Source organism: Tachyglossus aculeatus, chromosome 22 (genome assembly GCF_015852505.1).
Source record: "Tachyglossus aculeatus isolate mTacAcu1 chromosome 22, mTacAcu1.pri, whole genome shotgun sequence".
Taxonomy (NCBI): domain Eukaryota; kingdom Metazoa; phylum Chordata; class Mammalia; order Monotremata; family Tachyglossidae; genus Tachyglossus; species Tachyglossus aculeatus.
Window position 1 is genome coordinate 45,901,859 of NC_052087.1, and position 23,735 is coordinate 45,925,593.

Here is a 23,735-nt window from a genome sequence, read left to right on the forward strand (position 1 = left end):
TGCTTAGTACAGTGCTCTGCACACAGTAAGTGCTCAATAAATACGATTGAATGAATGGATGAATGACACCACAGACAAATCATTTAACTTGTCTGGGCCTTAGTTTCTTCATTTGTAAAATGGGGTTTCAATAGCTGTACAACCTCCTACTTAGACTGTGAGCCTCAAGCGGGACAGGGAAAGGTGTCCAATTTGATAAACCTGTATCTAACCCCAGCACTTAGAGCAGTGCTTGACGCACAGTAAGTGTTTAACAAATACAATTATTACTCAATTAATGGACAAGATGCTAGTCTTTTTTCTAGTTGCTTCACCTCGATCCTTGCCAGTTGAAAGACACTTGAAGATGACCATCCTCAGATCCAGGCCCTCCTTCAGCCAGATTTTATCCATAATCTTGATCATTTGTAAAGCCAACATATCTTGCCTAAGATCTTCACCAACCTTAAGATGGAAGAAAAAATAAAAATACTACTCCTTTAGGCATTCGGATACATTGTACCCCTCATGAGGGCTTGAAAAAACAATCACTTGTTTTAAATGCACTTTTTCTCTGGCCTACGGCAGGGATTCTAACAGGACAAGAGAGGGTAGGGATGGGGAGAAGAATGTTGGGCTTGGAAAGTTTTAAAGGATTTTCTTCCACCACAATCCAAAGCACTCAGCTCTTAATTAGCGTAAGCTTAGCAGGTTGGGTTCTTTACCTTTGTAAACTTGTTCTCTCCTATTCAGAATCTAATGGTCTAAAAACAAAAGAAAGTTGTATAGAGAAATATCTTCATATGTACTCAGCTCTCCAATGGGGATCAGGGACAGCTGGGACCAGCCATAGCTCACAGGTGATGCCAACGTCAACAGATGTGTATGGAAGGAGAGAGAAAGTAGATATCCTGAGAGAAAGGAGCTGAGAGTTCTCGTTACAAGACAGCGGGAAATAGAGGAGAGAATACTGTGAAAGCAGTTGAGGGACACAGTGAAAGGTGAGAGGGAAAGAAGATGTACGTACAACAATGATCCCTGAAATCATCATGTTCCGAAGGTGCCTCTGGCAGACAAAAATCGGGCATCAACAACCCGCCAGCATTAGCCCAATAAATGAGTTGGTGAAGTTCTAAAATCGTGACTGACACATGTGGCCTTGAAATCGTATTGTTCACATGAACTAATAATTTCCCAGGGAAAGGAAATAACTCACCTTAAACATGACGTTAATTTCTTCTCCCATAGGATCTGCATTCACCATTGTGACTTTTAATGGAACTGCATTAGAACTGAAGAAGGAGCAAGTCTGCAAATAAATTGCACATTAGACAGCAGGAAGTTTTATTTGAAAGAATGCAAATCTGTTGTGATCCCAAATACTCATATGGAGGAGGTAGGCACTGATGAAACAAACTCTTCTCAGAGGGGCTCAATTGGGGGAGTAGGGGAAAGCTTCATCCTCCCTGATAACTGCCCCCAACTCCTTCTTGGGGTAGTAAAAATAATAATAATAATTGTGGTATTTGTTAAATGCTTACTATGTGCCAAGAACTATACTAAATACGGGGGTACATACAAGATAATCAGATTGGACATAGTCCTTGTCCCACATGGGGCTCAAAGTCTTAATCCCTGTTTTACAGATCAGGAAACTGAGGCCTAGAGAAGTGAAGTGACTTACCCAAGGTCACTCAACAGACAAGTGGAGGGGCTAGGATTAGAACCCACATCTTCTGACTCTCAGGCCTGTGCTCTTTCCACAGGGCTACGCTCCTTCTCTTATCACCATGAGATCCTTGTACTACCAGGAGATGGCCCTTTCTCAGCTGCTGTTGGGAACTAGGAAGACACTTGGGCTTTTTTTCCTTCATGCCAGTCTCCTTTATTATTAATAGTTCTAGTAACACCGAGTCAAATAACGATGCTCAGTTTAATGAGTTATTTAATGAGTTATTTAGGGAAGGCCTGCCTACTTGACAAAGAAAAAAATCTATCCAGTTAAAAAAACTGAGATGAGTAACTGAAGCCTCTTTGAAATAAGCATTAAGGTAGTAGAATACATTTAATGAGGAAAAATTCCTAAATCAGATTCGTAGTGGAGAATGCATGAGACTGGGAGTCAGAGGCCTGGGTTCTAGTCCTAACTTCTGCACAAGGCTATGGGGATTAAAATCCAGATACACTGATTGATTGTGCTTTAGAAATATGAAAGCAATATGCAAATTCAAGGTATTATTCAAATTGCTATTATTCATAAAGGTTTATGCTAGTACACTCAGTTCTGTCAGAGTGTATTTTTTAAAAAACTTTTGGCTAGACCATGATGGCTGAATTAAGGAACATTTTCCTGACACGTGAGTTTGTCCAAAAAAAAATAAATAAAAAATAGCACAATGTGATACTAGAAGAAACTGTTTGGGTGTGTGTGCATAACGTCAGTTCCACTGAGAAGCACATGTGTTTTCCTTAATAAGGGGTTTGGCAAAACACTGTCCCTGGGCTTCTCCAATAACCATTTCTAGAGTAACCAGATTTTACATTCTAGAAACAAAATGAAAGTGACATAAAAGGATCACATAACCCTTGAATGCTGACCAATCTGTTTCAGACCCAAAGTTTACAGGCTTTGACAAGTGTGTGTGGGTAAACCCACCCATAAAGTATATATTCTTTCCTATTTTTAAGGTCAGAAATAGGCAAAGAGGGATATTTTGCTGTGTAACAAGTGGTTTGGCCCTTACTGGAAGGGAGGAAAGAGAGAAGAGAAAAAACTAAGATAAAAATAACAATGCTAGTGATGATGATAATAATAATAATAATAGTAAGAGTATTTGTTAAGTGCTGACTATGTGCCAGGCACTGTACTAAGCGCTGGGTGGATATGAGCAAAGAGGGTTGGACACAGTGCCTGTCTCACATGGGGCTCACAGTTTTAACCCCCATTTTAGAGATGAGGTAACTCAGGCACAGAGAAGTTAAGTGATTTGGCCAAGGTCACAGAGCAGAGAAGTGGCAGAGCCTGGATTAGAACCCATGACCTGACTCCCATACTCGTGCTCTACCTAGTAGGACATGCTACTTCTCTAAAAAGATAAGGAAGCAGATATTGGAGAGAGACCCAAATACTACATTTTACCTTTATATTCAGTTCTTTTGCCACAAGGCTTGGATTGAGAGGAAGACGGCACCTATTTCTTAAGAAAAATGACTGTACCCGTTCCATGCCCCCTTGGAGGACAACCTGTGGACAAAGACATATTTATGACGTTCAGGCTGCAGATGCAAAGGTGCTTGTTTTGGGGTCGCTAAAATATAACCCTCTAGGACCAGATACATTTCTGGATTTGATTTCTTCTCTTCACACTTAAAAAAGAAAACGAAACTCTACATTCCTTACTTAATCGCGAGGTCAGTGCTAGAGCCCTGTCGAGCCTCAATTTTTCTAACTCGGCTGAACAGAACCTGGCCCTGATCTTGGTCTGCCTAGTCTATGTTAATAACTACTATTACCTGACTAGCTCCCAAAGGGAAAGGTGCCGCACCCCTAAGTGTATATGAAGTGTAAGTGATGGGTATTACAGGTTATGGCAGTCCATGAGGAAAGCCAGGCACGGGAACTGCATTTCCTAGGACTGGCCCAGTAATAGGGCAGGACTTGAATTCTGGCCATGTATCGATCTGCAGTTCCACGGCTTGGCTTGTGCTCTTCACACAGGGGCTAGTTTGCCCTCCAGAGACTTCCTTAAGCCTCGTGGTCCCGCAGCAGAGGGGGGCCAGGGGAGAAGTAGCATTTTGGCAGGGCAAAGCCTAAGGTGGCCTGCAGCAATATGCAGAAAGTGGTGTTAGGGATCCCAGAACACGCTTGAAGGGACTGCGTTATCTGCTACAATTCAGTGGTGTCCTTCGGCAACTGCTAATGCTCACCTGATGTTAGAAACGGCCCACAGAGAACAAGGAAACAACATTTTCAAAGGAAACTTTCTCTCCTAAACAAACACACTTTTTCGTAAATGCAGACAAGCACATATATTACTTCCCCTCTCGGAATTTCAGAGACGAGCACAGTTTCACATAGGAACAAAACTGCCCAGTTCTAAAATGTGGTAAACAATTACAGAGGATTTACTGACTTCCATAAAAGTAATGCAGGAGCATTAAATTTCAGCTTCTGTGATAGCCTCATAAAAGCTTGCTCCATGGGTTTATTTCCTCCTATAATTTGGGTCATACACTGCTATTAACTTGAGGCTCCTCAAGTAGGCAAAGAAGTTTTTATCAAATATTGTTAAATTCCAATTTGGTGTTCAAACAAGAAGTCCCTCGGGGGGAACTAATGAGCTACTAAAATACCTGCCAGCCATATTCCCACCAGAAGCAAGACCACATTTGTCGCCTGGCTTACACAAACGTACCTGCCTTGCTGATCCACTAGCCTGCCGCACTTTTTCTGCTACTACTCCTAAGAGTTGGACCAGTCTTGTCTGTTTTGCCAGTTCTTCTCTTAGACCTCTTCCTCCAACTGACAGGAAGGCACCAAGGATATGTTCATAGCGCACCCCAAACTGGGCATCATGCAGGGCATCCTTTAGAAGCCTAAAATTTCAAGGGCCTAAAAATCAGTGATTCTACTTTCAGCAAAACAGCTTCACTCCCTTAAAAGTGTCTTTTTAACAATGCAGTTGTCAAGGAACCATAAAACTACAACAATCAAACGTTCAAAGGAGCATTCAAAAGTCATTGTTACGTGCCTTGCATCTTTTTGGTTGCGGTTTCCTTTGGTTAATCAGCTCTCCCCCACCTATCTTATTTCTCTGATCTCCTACTACTATCCATCTGCACACTTTGCTCCTCAAACACCAACCTACTCACTGTACCTCCACCTCAACTTTCTCACCCCTGACTCCTTGCCCCCGTCTTCCGCCTGGCCTGAACCTCCCTCTCCCTTCATGTCTGAAAGAACACCACTCTCCCCATCTTCAAAGCCCTACTAAAATCACATTTTCTCCACGAGGCCTTCCCTAAGCCCTCCTTTCACCACCTGTCCTCCCTTCTGCGTCACCTATGAGCTTGGGTTTGTACCCCCTAAGCACTTTGACTCTCACCCCACAGCGTTTACGTACATCTCCGTCTGCAATTTTAATAGCTGTTTCCCTGCGTAGTCTGTAAGCTCTCTGTGGGCAGAGATCACATCTACCTACTCTATTGTACTGTACTCTCCCAAGCACATAATACAGTGCTCTCCATGTAATAAGCATTCAACCATTAATTGGTTGAACCAAGAGAGCCAAATTTAGCTTTCCATATTAATTTAATGAGATTGCAACATCTATGACATCCTACATATGCAGCAAATTAAGACTGAAATTTTTCCTTAGGTCACACTATTAAAAGTCACCTTCACACATAACACACAGTAAAAATTCAGCAGCTTAAGAAATCAAATCCTAATTCTTACCAATATAAATAATGAGCTATCCGGATATTTCCCAAAGCCCTTGCCAACAGAAATCTCACTAAGGCGCTATCCAGGTAGATTTCATATTTCAGAGCCTTTGGATAAAACAAAAAAAAAAAACCAATGTCAGAAAGTGGCCAAACTGTTGCTTTACTCTGAGTAGAGGTCTTACAAGAAAACTCACATGGTTATTAAAAGAAAACCAAAAGCGAGACTTCATATTTAAAAGCTTTTGAGAAAGAAAACAACTGTCAGAAAATCATGAAGCCAACACATTCACAGAAGGTATTATCATCACCATATAAAAGATGACAAAAATGAAAAGAGCAGACAGTAAGGAGCTGAGTCAAAACCAAATAGCAAGTTAGTAATAGAGCAGGGCACACAATTCCGGACTTGATGCTGCTCTCATTGCCAACAATCAATTTTCAAGTGCGGCTGAATCTTAGATTCCTATGATTTCATGGGTAACATCTCTTTTGCAAAGAAAAATACCTGTATTATTGTGGTTCCACTCTAATTCGATCACAAAACACTCCAACACCAATAGGTTTAATAAGTCTTATTCAGAGAGTCCTAGGAAGCTCATGAGCAATTCACAAATAAATCTAGCAAATGAGTAAGGGGGGGCACAACACGAAGTGACTCACTTGCACAAACTGTGGAAGGAAATCTGCTAACTCGTCATCACTAATTGCCTCAATCCAATTCACAGCTATGGTTCGCACTTCTTGATCAGCAAACCTGGGAAGATACCATAAGAGTTACACTAAGGAAGGAATAATTTATGATGTCACATATAGAAAACACAATTTGAATACATTTTTATAAATGGACATTTTTAGCACTCAGGGTCTGAATCCAAAAATGGGACCAATGACCCCTGATGAAATTTTAACTAAGGATACCTTTTTAAAATGTAAGTGGTAATTTTTAAGATAATTTCTTGCTATCAATTTCCCTAGCCTCATTAAACATTAATATCTGAAAATGCCTCTATAAAAGACCACTAAAATTTTGGTTTTATTGAATGCTAAAAAATTCCAAATCTTCCTAAAAAAAAATTACCTCATCCACAAGGTAATAAACTTTTTTTGCAAAGATTTTTACAGTGTAATAAAAATGTTTCATTCCAGCAATGCACAACAAAATGAAACGTTACAAATCAGTTCACTATCAAAATAAAGAGCACTGTCTCTATTAAACAGTGCCCAAACTGTTTATTCTATCTACCTCAGCCCTTAGCACAGAGTACCTAATAAGTAACATCATAAACAATCATGATCTTACCCTTCCTATCCTAGGAGAGTTAAAATAAAACTGAATTATACATGTTTTAAACCATTTGGACTTACTTCGAATCCAAGAGTTCCAATGCAGTCAGTGGAGGCAGGGGAGGCCACTGCTGAAGCAATGAGTATGTTTTGGAAAGATTTTCCCATTTCCAGTTTGGGGCACTAGCTAATATTTTGGGAAGACTGTTTGAGTGTTTAAGGCAATAATACCGCTTCTCCCACAGAAAGGCTTTATCTTCTTTAGAAAGTCTGTCGATACAAGAAAATCAAATTTGCTCTCGGTTAATTAGCAATGATTTAGCTAGAGAAGACACCACCAGGTCACTCCCAGTGGTCCAAATCACATTACCAACAAAGACATTACTTCATGACTTAATTACAATCACCTTTGGTAGAACCACTACACAAACCAGTACACGCAATAAAGAACTAGATTAAATAATATTCAAATTGGGATGCAAGTGGGATTGTCTAAGGTAATCTGAAAGTGATGAACCAAAACTAGAATTTGGTCAAGACATTATATGTATGCTGTGGAATTGCAGTAATCACCATACTAAAGCATGGGTCCAGGAGTAACAAGGATCTGGGTTTTAAATCTGACTCTGCCACATGTCTGCTATGTGACCTTGGGTAGGCACTTAAATTCTCTGTGCCTCAGTTACCTCATCTGTAAAATGAGCCTCATGTGGGACACGTTCTGTGTCCAACTCTATTTACTTGGATCAACTCCAGTGCTTAGAATAGTGCCTGGCACACAGTAAGCGCTCAAGAAATACCACAATTATTATTATTATTACTATAGCAACATTGCTTTGAATTTTTGAGTTAACTTCCTTCTGAAAGGAATAGCACAATAGCAACTTATTTTTAAATAGAGAAAAAAATCATATTTTTAAAACAAAACTACTGGCAGTGAATTACTCTTCAAGCCAAAGGAGACACAGGCATTCTGCTGGGGTATTTATATATTTTCTCCCAATTACAATGAGCAGTGGTGAGGTTACAATTTCAGAATGCACTTGAGATGATTACATTTTGGGGATTATTCTAGCTTCAGGGATTCTAGTTTAAATTCTCTCAGAATCTGAGATTAATGCTGACCTTTGAGAATCAGAATCAAACATTCCATAACCAATATGAAAACAGCACTATGAGCTTTCAACAACTGGCACAGGGATGTCTGCATGTCTTCTCCAAAGAAGGATTTCGCTCCATTACAGATGGATGTGGCACTGGCAAGTCACATTTTGCCAAGCAGAACAATTTATGGCACAGGCATGTGAATAATTTAAACAGATAAAATTCTTCACTTGTTTTAATGTAGACATTGTTATGAAACAAGAAACAGCACGACCTAGTGGAACGAGTACGGACCCGGGAATACGAGGACCGGGGTCCTAATCCCGACTCTGCCAACTGCCCAAGTGACCTTGGGCAAGTCACTTAACTTCTCAGTGCCTCAGTTGCCTTATCTGTAAAATGGTGACTGAATTCCTGTTCTCCCTCTTACTTGGATTGTGAGCCCCATGTGGGACAGGGACTATAATAATAATGATGGCATTTATTAAACACTTACTTTGTGCAAAGCACTGCTCTAAGCGCTGGGGAGGTTACAAGGTAATCAGTTTGTCCCACGGAGGGCTCACAGTCAATCCCCATATTTACAGATAAGGTAACAGGCACAGAGAAATTAAGTGACTTGCCCGAAGTCACACAGCTGACAACTGGCGGAGCTGGGATTTGAACCCATGACCTCTGACTCCAAAACCCGTGCTCTTTCCACTGAGTCATGACTATGTCCCATCTGATTGACTTGTATCTGGCCAAGAGCTTAGAGTAGTGTTCACTATTAGCAGCATTATAGTATAATATTAATAATAGTAATTATGCTATTTGCTAAGTGCCTACTATGTGCTGAAGTACTGTACTAAGCATCGGGGTACATACGAGATAATCAGGTCCCACATGAGGCTCACAGTATAAGTAGAAGGGAGAGCAGGTATTGAATCATCGTTTTGCAATTAAGGGAATCGAGGCACAGAGCAGTAAACTGAATTGCCCACAGTCACACAGCTGGTAAATGACAGACAAGATTAGAACCCAGGTCCTCTCATTCTCTGGCCTGTGCTCTTTCCAGTAGGTGACACTGCTTCTGTTTGACACAAAGTAAGCGCTTAACAAATACCTTAGAAAAACCAAAACAAAACTAGGATTCAATTGTAGAAATAAAGCCTTTGTAACCCCATTTTAATTAAAAAAAAACCCTCATTATGAGTTATTAGAACTGTCATAGCTTAAAGTCCATAGAAGACATACCCAATTGGAGAGTCTTTGCAAAGGATGGCAAGGAGCTTGGCTTTTGCATCTTTTTCCAGGATTTCCAAGCACTGCTGCTGTACAGAGCAACTCCCAGCTTGAGGAGTTGTGTAGAGAATATCAAAATCAGAGGAGGGAAAGTCAACCTTAAGAAATTAAATAAAAGTCAATCTTTAGCTATCCATTTGCAGGCAAACATTCCATAAATATCCCACAAAATCTCTCCTGCAACTTTGAGAAAAGGGAATCTCTTCAGTCGCAATGAATGTTTACCTGAAATTCAGTAGTTATAATTTTCCACAAATTATGACTTACTGCCTTGTTTGGTCTTTCTCAGATGAGCAGGCCACTCTTGTTTCTGATTTGCATCCCAAAAGTCTGCCTTGTGCCTAAAATGTGCTTAAGAGGACTGCCTAGCCTTATGCCTCTTAACCAAACTGCATTTGGACTGGATGCAAGTATAAGGTATGAAATCGGACCAGGGGATTCTCTCTGGTACATATAAAGCAAACTGCTGCTTTCTACTCTTCTACCCCAACATTAAAGTATCTATTTACTACATGCCCTGAACGATTCCATGCCATAGAAAAACATTACCTGCAACACTATTCTTTCCATCAGGTGTCCTTTTTTGTGTACTATTCCAGGCGGGGGATTTGTTTGTGCTGAAGTCCAAAGGTGCAAAAGCTTAGTTCCACAGGTTAATACCCTAAAAGGCAAAAAGGCAATTAGACAAAGGAGAAGAATTTCAAAAATTGTCCCTTACTTTCATTTTAAAAATGAAATTCAACCCTGACTCACCACATACAAAACAATGTTATTTTGATGGCTCATTAAGTGGTGCCTTAGAGTCAGCAACTACTGTGCAAACGTCCACTGGCTGCATTCGCAGTGAAGGAGGCAACCCAAAGAAGTAATGCAATCCATCGCTATTACAAAAAAAGAGGAGATTTAAAAGGAACCAGCTTTAAAGAATCACAAATCTTTAGGTAAACTTTGGGAGAGGACATACAAATCGAGTGGAAAAATGTTCTTTTCAATAATAAACTGTTTTCATTTTTTTGCTTTTTGAAATTGGGCCTTTAATGATAAAATTGCTATATACATATTCAACTGGGTTGCCAGTGGTGGAGAAGTTAAATGTATGGTTAAATGCATTCTCACGAGCTCCACTTAAGTGCTTTTACAATTCTACCCAAACCATGAGGCAGGGGAGCATTGTAACATACCAGAATAACATATACCCAATTTTCCAAGTTTTTCTTCAGTTTTCGACCACATACAGGAAGAGGAACCTAGAAGGTGAGAGGAAGTCCCCTAAAAGTAGTTCCCACTCTGCTCCTCACCACCCACCCACCTTTCCCCTTCTCCTACCATCCAATTCTCCTCTTTGCTTGGTCACCCCTTATATTCACAAAGGCAAATTTAAAAAGAGGTTTGCCTTGGTTCTAGGGTCACTTTGGAGGTGACTAATAATAATAACGACGGCATTTGTTAAGCACTTACTATGTGCCAAGCCCTGTTCTAAGTGCTGGGGGGGTGGAAATACAGGGTAATCAGGTCGTCCCACATGGGGCTCACAGTCTTAATCCCCATTTTACAGATGAGGTAACTGAGGCCCAGAGAAGTGAAATGACTTGCCCGAAGTCACACAGCTGACAACTGGCAGAGCCGGGATTAGAACCCATAACCTCCGACTCCCAAGCCTGTGCTCTTTCCACTAGGCCATGCTGCTTCTCAGTGGAATTATTACAATTAAAGCCTCCGATATTAACAAATAGATTTACTCATCTGCAGAAGACTGAAGCCACTTGATCCAGGAAGAAAAATCTACTTTAACTCCCATCTTTGCCAGGTCCCTGTCAACTCCTTGTTCATTTAATTCAGCTCTAAGTCAAACCCCTTCCAAAACCCCACTTCACTACAAGCACTTCCCAATCTGGCTTGCTGTTCTGCTACAACACAGTAGCAGTCTTTGACTCTCTGACATCCTTAGTTAACAGCAATTTCTAGAGGCTCTTGTAATTGAGGCTGCGTCAAATGCAGCTGTGACATTTGGCATCTATTTTTTAAATGGCCCAGCCTGGATTCAATCCATGGCTGGGCCCCTGCCAAGGTTGGGTGGCTGGCATTTCTACACCTACGGCATACAAGTAACTCAGGCATCCTCAATCACTGTGGTGCAGCAGTTGGCCAAATATCATTTGGTGAAGAGTTTTCATTTTCACTCAGGAGCAGATGAAATTGGTATTCACCTCCTCCTTGATGTTTGAAACTCTCGATACTGAAAAGCTAGACGCTACGTTGCTAGCACACCCTCAATGTAACATCTTATCGTCTCTTGCATGTTCTAACAGCAAAGAGACTTGAACTGCCCAAAGATATAATGAAATTTTCTACTCTTTCCCCTTAGAATAGTGCCTGGCACACAGTAAGCGCTCAAGAAATACCACAATTATTATTATTATTACTATAGCAGCATTGCTTTGAATTTTTGAGTTAACTTCCTTCTGAAAGGGTCAACACAATAGCAACTTATTTTTAAACGGAGAAAAAGGATCATATTTTTAAAACAAAACTACTGGCAGTGAATTATTCTTCAAACCAAAGGAGACACAGGCATTCTGCTGGGGTATTTATATATTTTCTCCCAATTACAATGAGCAATGGTGAGGTTACAACTTCAGAATGCACTTGAGATGATTACATTTTGGGGATTATTCTAGCTTTAGGGATTCTAGTTTAAATTCTGTCAGAATCTGAGAGATTCTGGATTATTGGGTCACTTGGATTATTTCGAAACTAATCCTGTCAAATTCAAGGCTTCCAAATTGCTTGAGCTCCCAAAGGGGGAAAATTTATCAATGCATTTTTAGCTTATAAAAACGAATAGAAATGATCAAAACAAATATGTAATTTAAGTATAAGAAAAGCAATTTCATAGCAGATCAACAGGTTGAGTAGAAAAGGCAGGCAGCACGTAGTTGAAAACATCTAATTTATCCTTATATTTGACATTTAAGAGAAACGGAATAATTTATTGAGAAAAACTATTTTTCATAGCTAATGTGAACTCTTTTAAAACCATTCTGATTAACAATGAAGTTCAGTAAACACAAGCTAAAATTAATACCACAATAACAGTGTTAGAAGGTTAGATTCCTTCTGGATTAAGTATTCAATATTAAGCATTTTCAAAATAACAGACTGGAGTGTCTTGGGATTCATTATAACAGAAATTAGTGAATTTTCCAACTCTCTGTTACTTGAAGGAACATACTTGAAAAGCATCCCCCAAAGCATATTTCTGCAATGTGCTGTCGGTTCAGGAGAAAGCCTGAAAATTAAGTGTCCCATTTCCACTCCTCAGTTCCATTTACAGTGAGCTTGCTTGTTTTTCTAGCTGCTCTGAAGTTTCTCTAATCTACTCCTTCAGCAAGTAATGTGGCATATCTACAAGGGGAGACGGATTTGTGTAATAGCAGAGAAGATGGGGAAAACAGCCAGGGGACTTGGCACTACTTACCACAATAGAGAAGGCCAATACACAGTAGGTTGATACAGAAGACTCAGGCTTTGTCTTGGGCTAGGCTGGGGGTGGAAGGGCATGGGACCTGGGACAACCCACTGACCTTAGCCCAGTGAGGGATAAAGGCACTTGGTCCCAGGGCATTTTGAAGGTGGGGGGAAAAGCAGGGATTAATTCATGCTAGATATCAAGTTGGACACTTCTGGCCTCACTACTAGAAGAAACAGTAATCTCCCCATTCTAGACTGTAAGCCCGTTGTTGGGTAGGGACCGTCCCTATATGTCACCAACTTGTACTTCCCAAGTGCTTAGTACAGTGCTCTGCACACAGTAAGCGCTCAAGAAATATGACTGACTGAATGAATAAGACAATACACATCGCCCACCACCTTTGGGTCTTCTAAACTTCTCCCAACCCTCAGTGTGCTGGAGGCAAGGAAGCAAAAGGAGGGATCGTGGCATTTAGAGACCGCTGCTTCTCTTAAGATAAAATTAAGCACCGAGAGAATATGAAGAGTGTGTGTTTGGGGGAGTGGGGAGTGCACGGTGGGGGGGCAGCTTGGAGAAAGAAAGGAGAGATGTTTAGCTAGGTCTATCACTGAATCACGTCTTTAGAAATAGGAATTCAAAATTAGAGCATTTGAAGATATTGAGCAGCTCTAAGATCCATTGGGCTTCATTGTAACAATTGTGTGTCAGATCCTATCATACAGAAGACATAAGCAAGCCAAGTAGGCAATTAGCAAAATTCAGCTAAAACTTACCGTTTAAAATCAAAAAGAGGTAAGGAAACTTTGCCTAGCATCTCTGGACTCTTTCTCTGCTTATTAGAATCAGGGGAATTTCCACTGTTTTGATTTAAAATTCCATAGAGTGTAAGGTGTAAAACTGATTCTAGTGGTAACTGTGATATCTGGATGGGGAAAATTATTCTGTAGAAACAGAAAAAAAACCAGTTACTGATCATGAGAACTAGATGAAAATTTTAATACACACAAAACTATCAACATGTTATTAATGGGTAAAAATTCAAAATCTAATTATCCTCAAACTGTCAAACCACTTTGTACTCTTAGAGGCAGGTTGTCTATGTAAAATGAATATTTATAGAATACTGATCCATCACAGCCTCTCCTATACACACAGATCATATTTGGTGGGACAAGATAGTTGGCTGGTCTGATTTTGGGTTGGAGATTTATATACTCAACATCAAAGGCTAAATTTCTTAATACAAAGAAAAGGGGAAAATCCATTAACATTTAAATTGCCTCCTGTTATTTCCCACAGTGGTATTTTCAAAAATGGCTGTTGCTTGTATATGAAGTAAAACTATTAATAGGGAGGCTTTTTATCTAGGTGTCTAAAATAACCAATGTGTCAACTCATTTCATGTCACGTAAACACAATTTGGTATCTTGTTGCACTATGGCATTTGCTACCCATAGGTGTTTCACAATCTCCCCAAGTTATTGTTTTTTCATATGTCGTCTAATTTCTAACTGCTATGTATTATGCTGATCTTTTTTCTGCTGCTCTCTCAACTATCCACTGTTATGCCACATCATATGAGGACGTTTTTCATAGTGTTTTGAAAGTGTTTCACCTGTCCACATTGTATAGTTATCCCATTTCAGTTCATGAAAGAGCAGCTATCTAGATATCCTGCTGTAGCCCATTCTCCTTACACGTTACTAAAATATATATTTAAACTATTCCTATAAGGACTGGGCACTACTATTATCATTATTATTACTACTATTTGTTAAACTTTTACTGTGTGTCAAGCACTGCTCTAAGTGCTGGGGTAGATACAACTTAATCAGGTTAGACACAGTCCCTGTCCCATACAGGGCTCACAATCTAGGGAAGAGGGAGTAGGATCTAATCCCCATTTTACAGTTTAGGAAACTGAGGCACAGAGAGGTTAAGTGACTTGCCCATGGTCCCAAAGCAAGCAACTGGCAGAGCCAGGATTAGCACCAGGTCCTCTGATTCCTAGACCCGAGCTCTTTCCAACTAGGCCATGCTGCTTCTCACTACTGGGATCAGGTGGAACCCTTCAGCTCTCAACCTAAACACTGTTAACAGAGTCATAGTTTAGAAATCCATCATATGGAAGAGGAAAGAAAGAGTCTTTCAGGACAATATAAATAAGCTAAAAAAGGATGAAACCAAGTAAAACCTGTTCTACACCGGATAATACTGTAGGAAATGAAAACCTTTTAACTAAAAGTATCCTTCCTACATCTGACAATTTTATACTCTACAAGGTAAATTTGATATGCTTAGGTTTACAAAGATAAAGCCATATTAAATGACAAACTTCTCAGCAATTTCATTGACTTAGGATTTATATAGCTTCTCCTTAAGGAAAACTGAAATAAACAATCTATACTAAGCATTTTATAGTTAAGAGTTGGGAAGAATCTTAAGTAGCCTCAGTCAATCGAAGATTTATTGAGCATTTACTGTGTGCAGAGCAATGTACTAAGCACTTGGAAGACTGCAATAGAACAGAGTTGTTAAACATGTTACCTGCCCACAATGAGGTTCTAGTCTAGAGTTTACTGCCTCCTGATCCAATCCTGGATTAAGCACATTTCTAACAAAAAGGATGTAAAAACATGTTTTATACCACAAAATATTAAAGCTGGAGATATCACTTACAGTTCATCCCATTTAATAAGATAGAAGAAATTCTTATATGTGCCAACTTTCTTCGAATGAATAGGCTTAAAGAGATCTTTTCCATTGTGAGTCAGAGAACAAATTAAGTAGTATTTTTCATAACTGGGGAGAGAAAAGTGAAATTAGCTTGTTTTAATAGCATATAACTTCAGTATCCATTAAAAAATTTCCTCAAGTGACTTGGTTATTTCTTGCTGTTAAGAAGCACTCTGACATTTACATGCAAGTGTAAATCATTTCTATTTATGTGAAAAAAATGGGAACAATAGCATATTATCTGTAAAAGCTTTTTTAACATCAGCCAATGCTACTGTCATTTCCCTCCCCACTTAAAGAGTAATACATTTAGACATTACCTTAAACAAGCAAATCCACCAATTTATTTATTTTTTTGTAATGAAGATTTGATTATATTGGGTAAGCGGATTTTTTGCGGGAGACCACAAAATAAGTGTTGTACCTAGGTTTGGATTTGGCAGTTTTTTCTGTTATTTGTACAGAACATGTTTGATAGAAGGAGTTACTCACTTTGCTACCCAACCAGTAAAAATTCCATGAGCAGCATACACTGTAAACTGGAGTTGCTCTGATGTAGTCCATGCTTCTTTAGTGCTCCTACCACTTTTTGCAGCATCTGCAAGGCTACTGCCAGAAGAGCTTGCATGGAGTTTAAGAAGATCATAGATTGCTGCAGTTAGCTGGCTTATGCTCACTTGAACAGGGTTATCGGGACACAGTGAGCCTAGGTTAAAAAAGAGGTTTTAATGAATTACTCTGAAAAACGAAAATGCACCTAAACAAAATATTAATTTAAATAAACTCACCACCAGCTGAACTTCTACTTGCGCTACTTCCCGACTTTGAAGTTACCTACAGCATAAAGAGGAATGGATTTAGAAAACAACTCAGATCAACATAATTTCATTTTGGAGAAGGTTTTGGTTTAACTTTACAAGCTGCGTAGCCTAGTGGAAAGGGCACAGGCCTGGGAATCAGAGGACCTGGATCCTAATCTTGGCTCACCACTTACATGCTGTGTGACATTCGGCAAATCACAACTTATCTGTGCCTAAATTCCCTCATCTGCAAAATGGGGATTCAATTCCTGTGCTCCCTCCTACTTAGACTGTGAACCCATGTGGGACCTGATTACCTTGAACCTATCCCAGCAGCTTAGCACATAAGTGCTTAATAAATACCAGAGTTAATATTATAATTTTTACAAGACAGTGAAAATGCCAAAGGAACTACTTCTAGAGAAAAGCTGAAGAAAATTAGCTGCGAAATTTAAAATCTTCAGATGAAATACTGAAATAGAATTTTTCAAAAAGGCAGACCTGGAATAACCTCTGAACAAAGGAAACAAAATAATAACAGTGGTATTTGTTAAGCACTTACTATGTGCCAAGCACTGTTCTAAGTCCTGGGGTAGACACAAGGTAATCAGGTTGTCCGCTGTGGGGCTCACAGTCTTAATCCCCATTTTACAGATGAGGTAACTGAGGCACAGAGCAGTTAAGTGGCTTGCCCAAAGTCACAAAACTACCAAGTGGCGGAGCTGGGATTAGAACCACGACCTCTGGCTCCTAAGCTCAAATGTATTTTAAGACATGAGAAACAGATTGCTTTGATCGCAGTTTTGTTAGGCCTATTCTCAGTAAAAAAAAAAAAAGTCCTCCCTAACCTAATGCAATCTGCTTCTTTCTCCCAATTAAAGAGATTCTTATATAAAGGAACCTATAATTATAATATTTTCCTTTCTCGTGGGCACCACTATTGTGCAGATGATTACTACTAACAATTCTTTACGATGGGCAGGGGATTTCCTTCTGATTTTCAATTGCTGGCTATCTTCTATGGATCCATGAAGTTCAATGTGTACTTCCCAAGCGCTTAGTACAGTGCTCTGCACACAGTAAGCGCTCAATAAATACAATAGAATGAATGAATGAATGGTCAATCTGCTGAAATTGTATAGACAAGATTCCTTCCTAGGCAAAGAGGCTTAGTAATGACAAGCTCAATCATTATAGCTGGAGAGAAAACAGTACCTCTCTGAGGCTGCTGTTCTAAGAAAACAGAGCAAATCTCTGCTCTGCCCATAAACCTAAAAAGATGTCATGAACACAATAAAAGCAAGGAGGTCAAAAACAAAGTTGGGGCTTTGTTTCTTTATGGGAGACTTCCTGGAAGAAGAAAGAATATGAAGGGATAATTTATGAAAACACCTGCTATCTTTTATGAGAAAGGCCCCTCTCCAGAAATGTAGCAGTATTTTAGAGATAAATCTGTGCTCCCCACTGCACCTGTACATATGTTTGTACAGATTTATTACACTATTTTACGTGTACATATTTACTATTCTATTTATTTTATTTTGTTAATATGTTTTGTTTTATTGTCTGTCACCCTCTTCTAGACTGTGAGCCCGCTGTTGGGTAGGAACTGTCTCTATATGTTGCCAACTTGTACTTCCCAAGCGCTTAGTACAGTGCTCTGCACACATTAAGTGCTCAATAAATATGATTGAATGAATGAATACCTGTGCCTTGCATTGATTGTAGAATAGTATTAAAGAGCAGTGCAATTCATTCAGAAATTACCCCAAAAAAGAGGATTTAGGGCCATCATTACCAGCCAGCTTTGCAATTTCAATAACACTCAACCAAACACTGCAATCGCATTCTGGGAAAAAACTGCATCTCCCAAGACACAATTCAAAAATTATTTTATTAATGGGAGGGTGTAGTGCTCCAGATTAGGTGTAGCTGGTGGGTTCAATGGATTTTCAAGACCTCCCAATTGTGGTTCAGATCTCCAGGAGGAGCTAAGGTCAATTTGAATGGATATACTGATCTCAGGTGGGCATCAAAGGCTATCTTCCATTCACACCAAAGTGGAATTTATGAGCCAAGACCACCCTGGTTCCCTTGCAGTTCAAATTTCAGGCAGGATGTTGGCTAATATTAGCCCATTTCCAGTTCAAAATTCAGGGCTACTAGGGAAGCAGGGCAAACTGGGACTTGGCATGATGAACGTGAGTGTCTCGATCGACAGTGTCTCTTGTCGTCAGGATTTTAGTGACATTAAGTCACTAGACACACTATGTAGACTTTACCTATTTAAAAAAAAGCTCTGTTCCCTCTTAGTTAATACTCAAAATGGACATTACAAGGGAGAAACCAAGAGTAAGACAAGTTCCAATTGCCTTTTGGTGGAAATAAACGCAAAGTACAAAAGCACATCCACAAACACCCACCCACATATCTGGACAAGGAAAAAGGGCAACAAATACCAAGATTAATGCTTTACAGGTCAAAGAAACAAGGCCATTTTGAGCAGTTTTTATTTTTTAATGGTATTTGTTGAGCCTCATGTGGGACATGGACTGTGTCCACCCTGATTAACTTATATCTATGCCAGTACTTAGAACACTGCCTGGCACATAGTAAGAGCTTAACAAATACCATTTAAAAAAAAAAGTACTTGCTATGTGTCAACCACTATTCACTGAGGTACATACAAATTAATCAGTTTGTCACTGTCTCTGTCCCACATGGGACTCACAGTCTAAGTAGGAGGGAGAACAGATATTGAAACCCCATTTTGCAGTTAAGGAAACTGAGGCACAGAAGTTAAGTCCCTTGCTCTAGGTCACACAGCAATCAAGTGATGGAGCAGGAATTAGAAGCCAAGTCCTCTAAACCCTAGGCCCATGCTTTAACCATTAAGCCACGCTGCTTCTCTATCCACATATTAGTTACTTATATTTATTCCCTATTCATTTACTTGTTTAAATGATCCGAAAGACATGGTTCTGGAGAAAGCTGGGAAGCAACAAATCATTACCACAAAAGTAAAAAGTAACTTCAGAAGAATGCCAATTAATTGTACTGTAGTTTGGAGAAAAGAGGAAGCAAGCTCAAAATATTGAGGTGCCTTTACATCTATAAAAACAAATACAAACTTTCCTAACATCTGGTAAAATACCAAAGTAAAAATATATCTCTGTCTAGTAAAAGCTGAAGATATCAGGTCTAGGCCAAATATTTTATCAGTATATAAATGCTAGATAAAATAAAGGTCCTAAAACATACAACTCACCTCAGCACTTTTACTCCTGGGTAGATTAACTGCTCTCTTTAGCCTCTTAACAGATTCCGTAATAGCAAGAGTCTCTACACCATCTAAAGCACTACAGATTTTTCTTACAGCCTTAATTACTTGATCTACTCCTCTATGCTGGTTCTGAAAAAACACAGAAGTTGAAAATCAGACAAGCATTAATTAACATATGCACAACTCTAAGAGGCTGTTCAGTATTTCTTTACGCAAAAAGCAAAAGTTACTTCAAAGATGGAGTCACTGATCATTTTGTTTACAGGGCTTAAGAGCAGGTGATTTCATTTTGGTGTTCCTGGAGGTCATGAAAAAAGGGCTAAAGACAACTGAAACAAAGAGAAGGAAAATTACCTATATCCTTCCCTACCCTATAGAAGCCATTTTCTGAACACCTTCTTTCCTCTCAAACAGCAGCACAGATGTCTGGTAAGTTTCAACTTAAACCACCAAATTTGATTCTTCCCTATTTTGATAGATAGGTACACTTACAGACATTAATGAGAACAAGGGTGTTGCCACAGTAGACGTGATTTCTAAATGGTAACATTTTCAACCCATTCAATCTTTGTTAATCTTCTAAAGAGAGGTACATGCAGTTTATTAAATGCAAACATATCACAGGCCAGAGACAGAAATTAATACTACAAGGGTACTACACAAAATAAGTACTGCTAAAGCTGACAAGCAATAACTATTACTGATACTTACCAGCTTCCTTATTTTAAAGGCCAAATAATTTTATTTTTTAACTGATCTGACTTGTGCCTCACCCTTGCACTTAGATTTGCATCCTTTATTCACTCCACCCTCAGCCCCATAGCAGTTATATGTATATATATCCTAATATATATATATATATATACTTATATTAATGTCCATCTCTCTAGATTGTAAGCCTCTTGTGAGCAGGGAACGTGTCTACCTACTCTGTTACAGTGTACTCAAGTACTTAGAACAGTGCTCTGCACACAGTAAGCACTCAATAAATACAACTGATTGACTGATCTGACCAATTAAGAAATTCTCTTATAGTATAGTAGGCCTTCCTTTAGATTCCAGTAGTAAGATCAGTTTTCTCTAAAATGTAGCATTTACAATACTTGCTCTTCTTGAGAGCTTAAGAAGATCTGTCTCGACATTCAATTTCAGAAATGAAAAGATTTTAGGGGCAGAAAATTTTGTCCTGACACATACATTTATGTGTGCATATAGATGGAAATAGTTTCTCTATTTCTCTCTCTATATAAACAGATATACAGTACCTCCATTGAAAAATTCTGGAAATTCAGAATGCCTTCTCAAGCTCTAAAATGTTAAGAATATTAAAATTTTGGTTCAAAAATATAAAATTGGCTGTCATATGCCATATACAAGCTCCCTCCATTCGTAAAAATTAATTACCTTATTTAAAAGTCAAAGCTTGCTGTGGACAGGGAACCTGTCTACCAATTTTGTTTTAGTATTCTAACCTAAGCGTTTAGTATAGTGCTTTGCATACAGTAAGTACTCAAAAAATACTACTGACTGATTGCCCAGAAGTAATTTTCTAGAATAGACTGAAATTCACTGCATGGATCCTGATCTTTTATCCCAGTGGTTTAGATACTTTAAGAAATGAGTGGTACTCAGGAAAGTCATGATATATAAGCAAACCTCATGGGTCAGTTTTAAAAAGACGGGTTAAAATTGAGCAGCTTCAGAAATTGGCCTTTTCAATTTTTAAATAATTTAATGTTTGGAATAAGCTCTAAAAGGGTGAAATGTTCCTGAGAAATGGGTTTTCAATATCATGGACAAAAACTTAGTATTGACCAGAAAGGATTTAGTAAAGCAGCAGCTATTCCACCTGGTTTGACTTGAGAGTTCAAGAATATGAACTATACTACCCTATTTGTTTTCTAAACTTTTCATGGGACTGTTTGGTCCACCCCAAAACACTGATTAAACTCATATTTTAATAACCCAAAGCAACAACAAAAAATTAACTCACACTTACTTCATTTTTAAGAGCCAGCTCCACTTGGCTGTGATAAGTATCTAGAAGTTCCTCCACAGAATGTCTGGAATAAAGAATAACTTTTGTGGATATGGAGAACTAGTCACAAAATATTAATAGTTTAATTACTAAAAGCAATTTCTCTACTTCTATGAACTATATTTGAATTCCTACAAAATACTATTGTTAGTTATATAATTGTTATCAAAAATAAGATTAGACATAAATAATATGCCTAGGTACTAAACATACCTTGTCATGATTTCTTTAAAAGGCTTTTCTATGTGAAGCAGATGCTTGGTTAAACTTATTGGTGCTTTATCATCTTCTGCCTAATAAAGAGAAAATATTAAAATCAAAACCCCATTATGCTTATTCTTTGTTGATCAATTTTAGTTACTGAGCAATTACTCTGTACATAGCATTATACTAAGTACTTGGGAGAATACAATATGACAGAGTTGGAGGAAACATTCCCTGCCCACAATGAGCTTACAGTCTAGAGGGTCTTGCTAGTGCAGATAGAATAGGTAAAGAATAAGGAAAATTTGGGGCTAGGATAATTTCTAATGCTCCAGTAATAAAACCTAGGCCTTCTGACAACCCGGCACACTAAGCCACGCTGTTTCTCTACTAAGTAAATTGTGCAAGAGCATTTCAAAATGCTAGAAAAAAAATATGGGGAAGACAAAGGGGGAATCATTGGTATTCTTAACACTAAAAACTCTATCAAATGAAGATCAGTTCTCTCTTCCAATCCAAACTATTTTCCTATTGCTCCAGGGCTCTATCAGGCAAAAACTCTGCACAAATGGCTTCCAGGCCCTCCACCACTTCTCCTCATCTTATATAGCGGTTCTTCTCCCCACTTTGCACTAGGCATTCTTTCCAAGCTAAATTTCCTAATCACATCTCACCCTCATTGCTCCCCAGGCTCAGAACCACCCATCCTCAATCTACCAGACACCAGCTCTTATTATTTCAAAGCCCTCCTAAAACACTACCTCCTCAGGAAACCTTTGCCAGAGAACTCACTTCACCCTGGTTAAACAATCCAAAAGCCAGCTTTAGGAGCTATGTATTTTATTCCTATTCTCAGCACTTACACATTCGTGCATATTTCTCCTTGGATGTACCTACCTCCTTCCCCTCCCCACAGCACCTGCATATATGTTTGTACAGATTTATTACTCTACTTATTTTACTTGTACATATTTACTATTCTACGTATTTTATTTTGTTAATATGTTTTGTTTTGTTGTCTGTCTCCCCCTTCTAGACTGTGAGCCCGTTGTTGGGTAGGGACCGTCTCTATATGTTGCCAGCTTGTACTTCCCAAGTGCTTAGTACAGTGCTCTGCACACAGTAAGTGCTCAACAAATACGTCAATGAATGAATGAATGTATATAGTTTAGTTGGATTTTCATTTGCATGGTCAGTGGTCTGCTATTTCACTCAGACAGAAATGAACTACTTCCTATTAAAGTCTCCTATTTAGACTAGCTCAGATTATGAATTCCTTGAGGGCAGGGAACATGCGTCTTACTTCTTCTGTACTCTTCCAAGGACTTAGTAGAGTGACTCAGACTTGGGAGGTGCTCAAGAGACACCACCTTTTGAAGGTGGTTTACAAAACTCATTGTAGTCTTTGAAGCTTGACTTCGAATAAGATCAAAACCTTCTTAAACTTGGAACCCCCATATAAGCCTGGGAAGTCACCCAGAACTCTTTCTTTTGGAACCCTACTTGTGTTTCAAGTCTCATTCCACACTAACGTTGATGTGTTCAGAATGTACATGGCATTTTGCACTTTAAACGCAAGCCTAATGGCTAATTTTACCAGTCAACCTACACAAAGTACCAACCAAATAAAGATTAGTTTCTTCTAATTGAAAATTTAAGAGATATACTTACTGTTCGGGCCAGATCTTGGCACATTGCCCTGAAGGTCAAGAGCTGCAATTTAATCTCTGTGTCCCACTTTCGGCAGATCTGAATATATTCATGATTTCCAAGGCAATGCTTACTGTTGAACAATGAATGGCTACTTGTTAATATTCAGTTACTTATCAGAAGTCTTCTTACTAAAATTCTAGAAGTCACAAAGATGGTGGGGGTGAAAAGAAATCAAGAGAGCCCAAAGGGTGGTTTGCTTGGTTGGAGTGAACCAGATTAGAACTAGAAGGCACAGGCTGGCTACAGGCCCCCCAACTCCACAGGTAAAAGGCAGTGAGGAGGGAAGGAGGCTAGGGGGAAATCAACCCAACCACTAGTAAGATAAATCTAAAAAGCCAATGAGGCGATATCCTAGTGAGACCAGACAATTAAGTTGGTAGGTTGACAATT

At 39.0% G+C, this 23,735-nt stretch overlaps 1 protein-coding gene across 2 annotated transcripts in view; it reads right to left on the reverse strand.

The window, feature by feature from the left end:
- PIK3C2A (phosphatidylinositol-4-phosphate 3-kinase catalytic subunit type 2 alpha) overlaps nucleotides 1-23,735 on the reverse strand; it is an 82,245-nt gene that overhangs the window by 17,972 nt on the left and 40,538 nt on the right. For both annotated transcript variants that reach the window (XM_038764006.1, XM_038764005.1), the window contains exons 6-22: nucleotides 23,304-23,415; nucleotides 21,642-21,721; nucleotides 21,390-21,453; nucleotides 19,376-19,519; nucleotides 16,096-16,141; nucleotides 15,800-16,013; nucleotides 15,251-15,373; nucleotides 13,345-13,512; nucleotides 9,649-9,760; nucleotides 9,052-9,197; nucleotides 6,793-6,981; nucleotides 6,088-6,181; nucleotides 5,438-5,532; nucleotides 4,395-4,575; nucleotides 3,119-3,223; nucleotides 1,196-1,288; nucleotides 315-444 (exon numbers count right to left, since the gene is read on the reverse strand). In XM_038764006.1, the coding sequence (XP_038619934.1) occupies nucleotides 315-444; nucleotides 1,196-1,288; nucleotides 3,119-3,223; nucleotides 4,395-4,575; nucleotides 5,438-5,532; nucleotides 6,088-6,181; nucleotides 6,793-6,981; nucleotides 9,052-9,197; nucleotides 9,649-9,760; nucleotides 13,345-13,512; nucleotides 15,251-15,373; nucleotides 15,800-16,013; nucleotides 16,096-16,141; nucleotides 19,376-19,519; nucleotides 21,390-21,453; nucleotides 21,642-21,721; nucleotides 23,304-23,415 (2,096 nt within the window). The remainder of the gene's footprint in view (nucleotides 1-314; nucleotides 445-1,195; nucleotides 1,289-3,118; nucleotides 3,224-4,394; nucleotides 4,576-5,437; nucleotides 5,533-6,087; nucleotides 6,182-6,792; nucleotides 6,982-9,051; nucleotides 9,198-9,648; nucleotides 9,761-13,344; nucleotides 13,513-15,250; nucleotides 15,374-15,799; nucleotides 16,014-16,095; nucleotides 16,142-19,375; nucleotides 19,520-21,389; nucleotides 21,454-21,641; nucleotides 21,722-23,303; nucleotides 23,416-23,735) is intronic.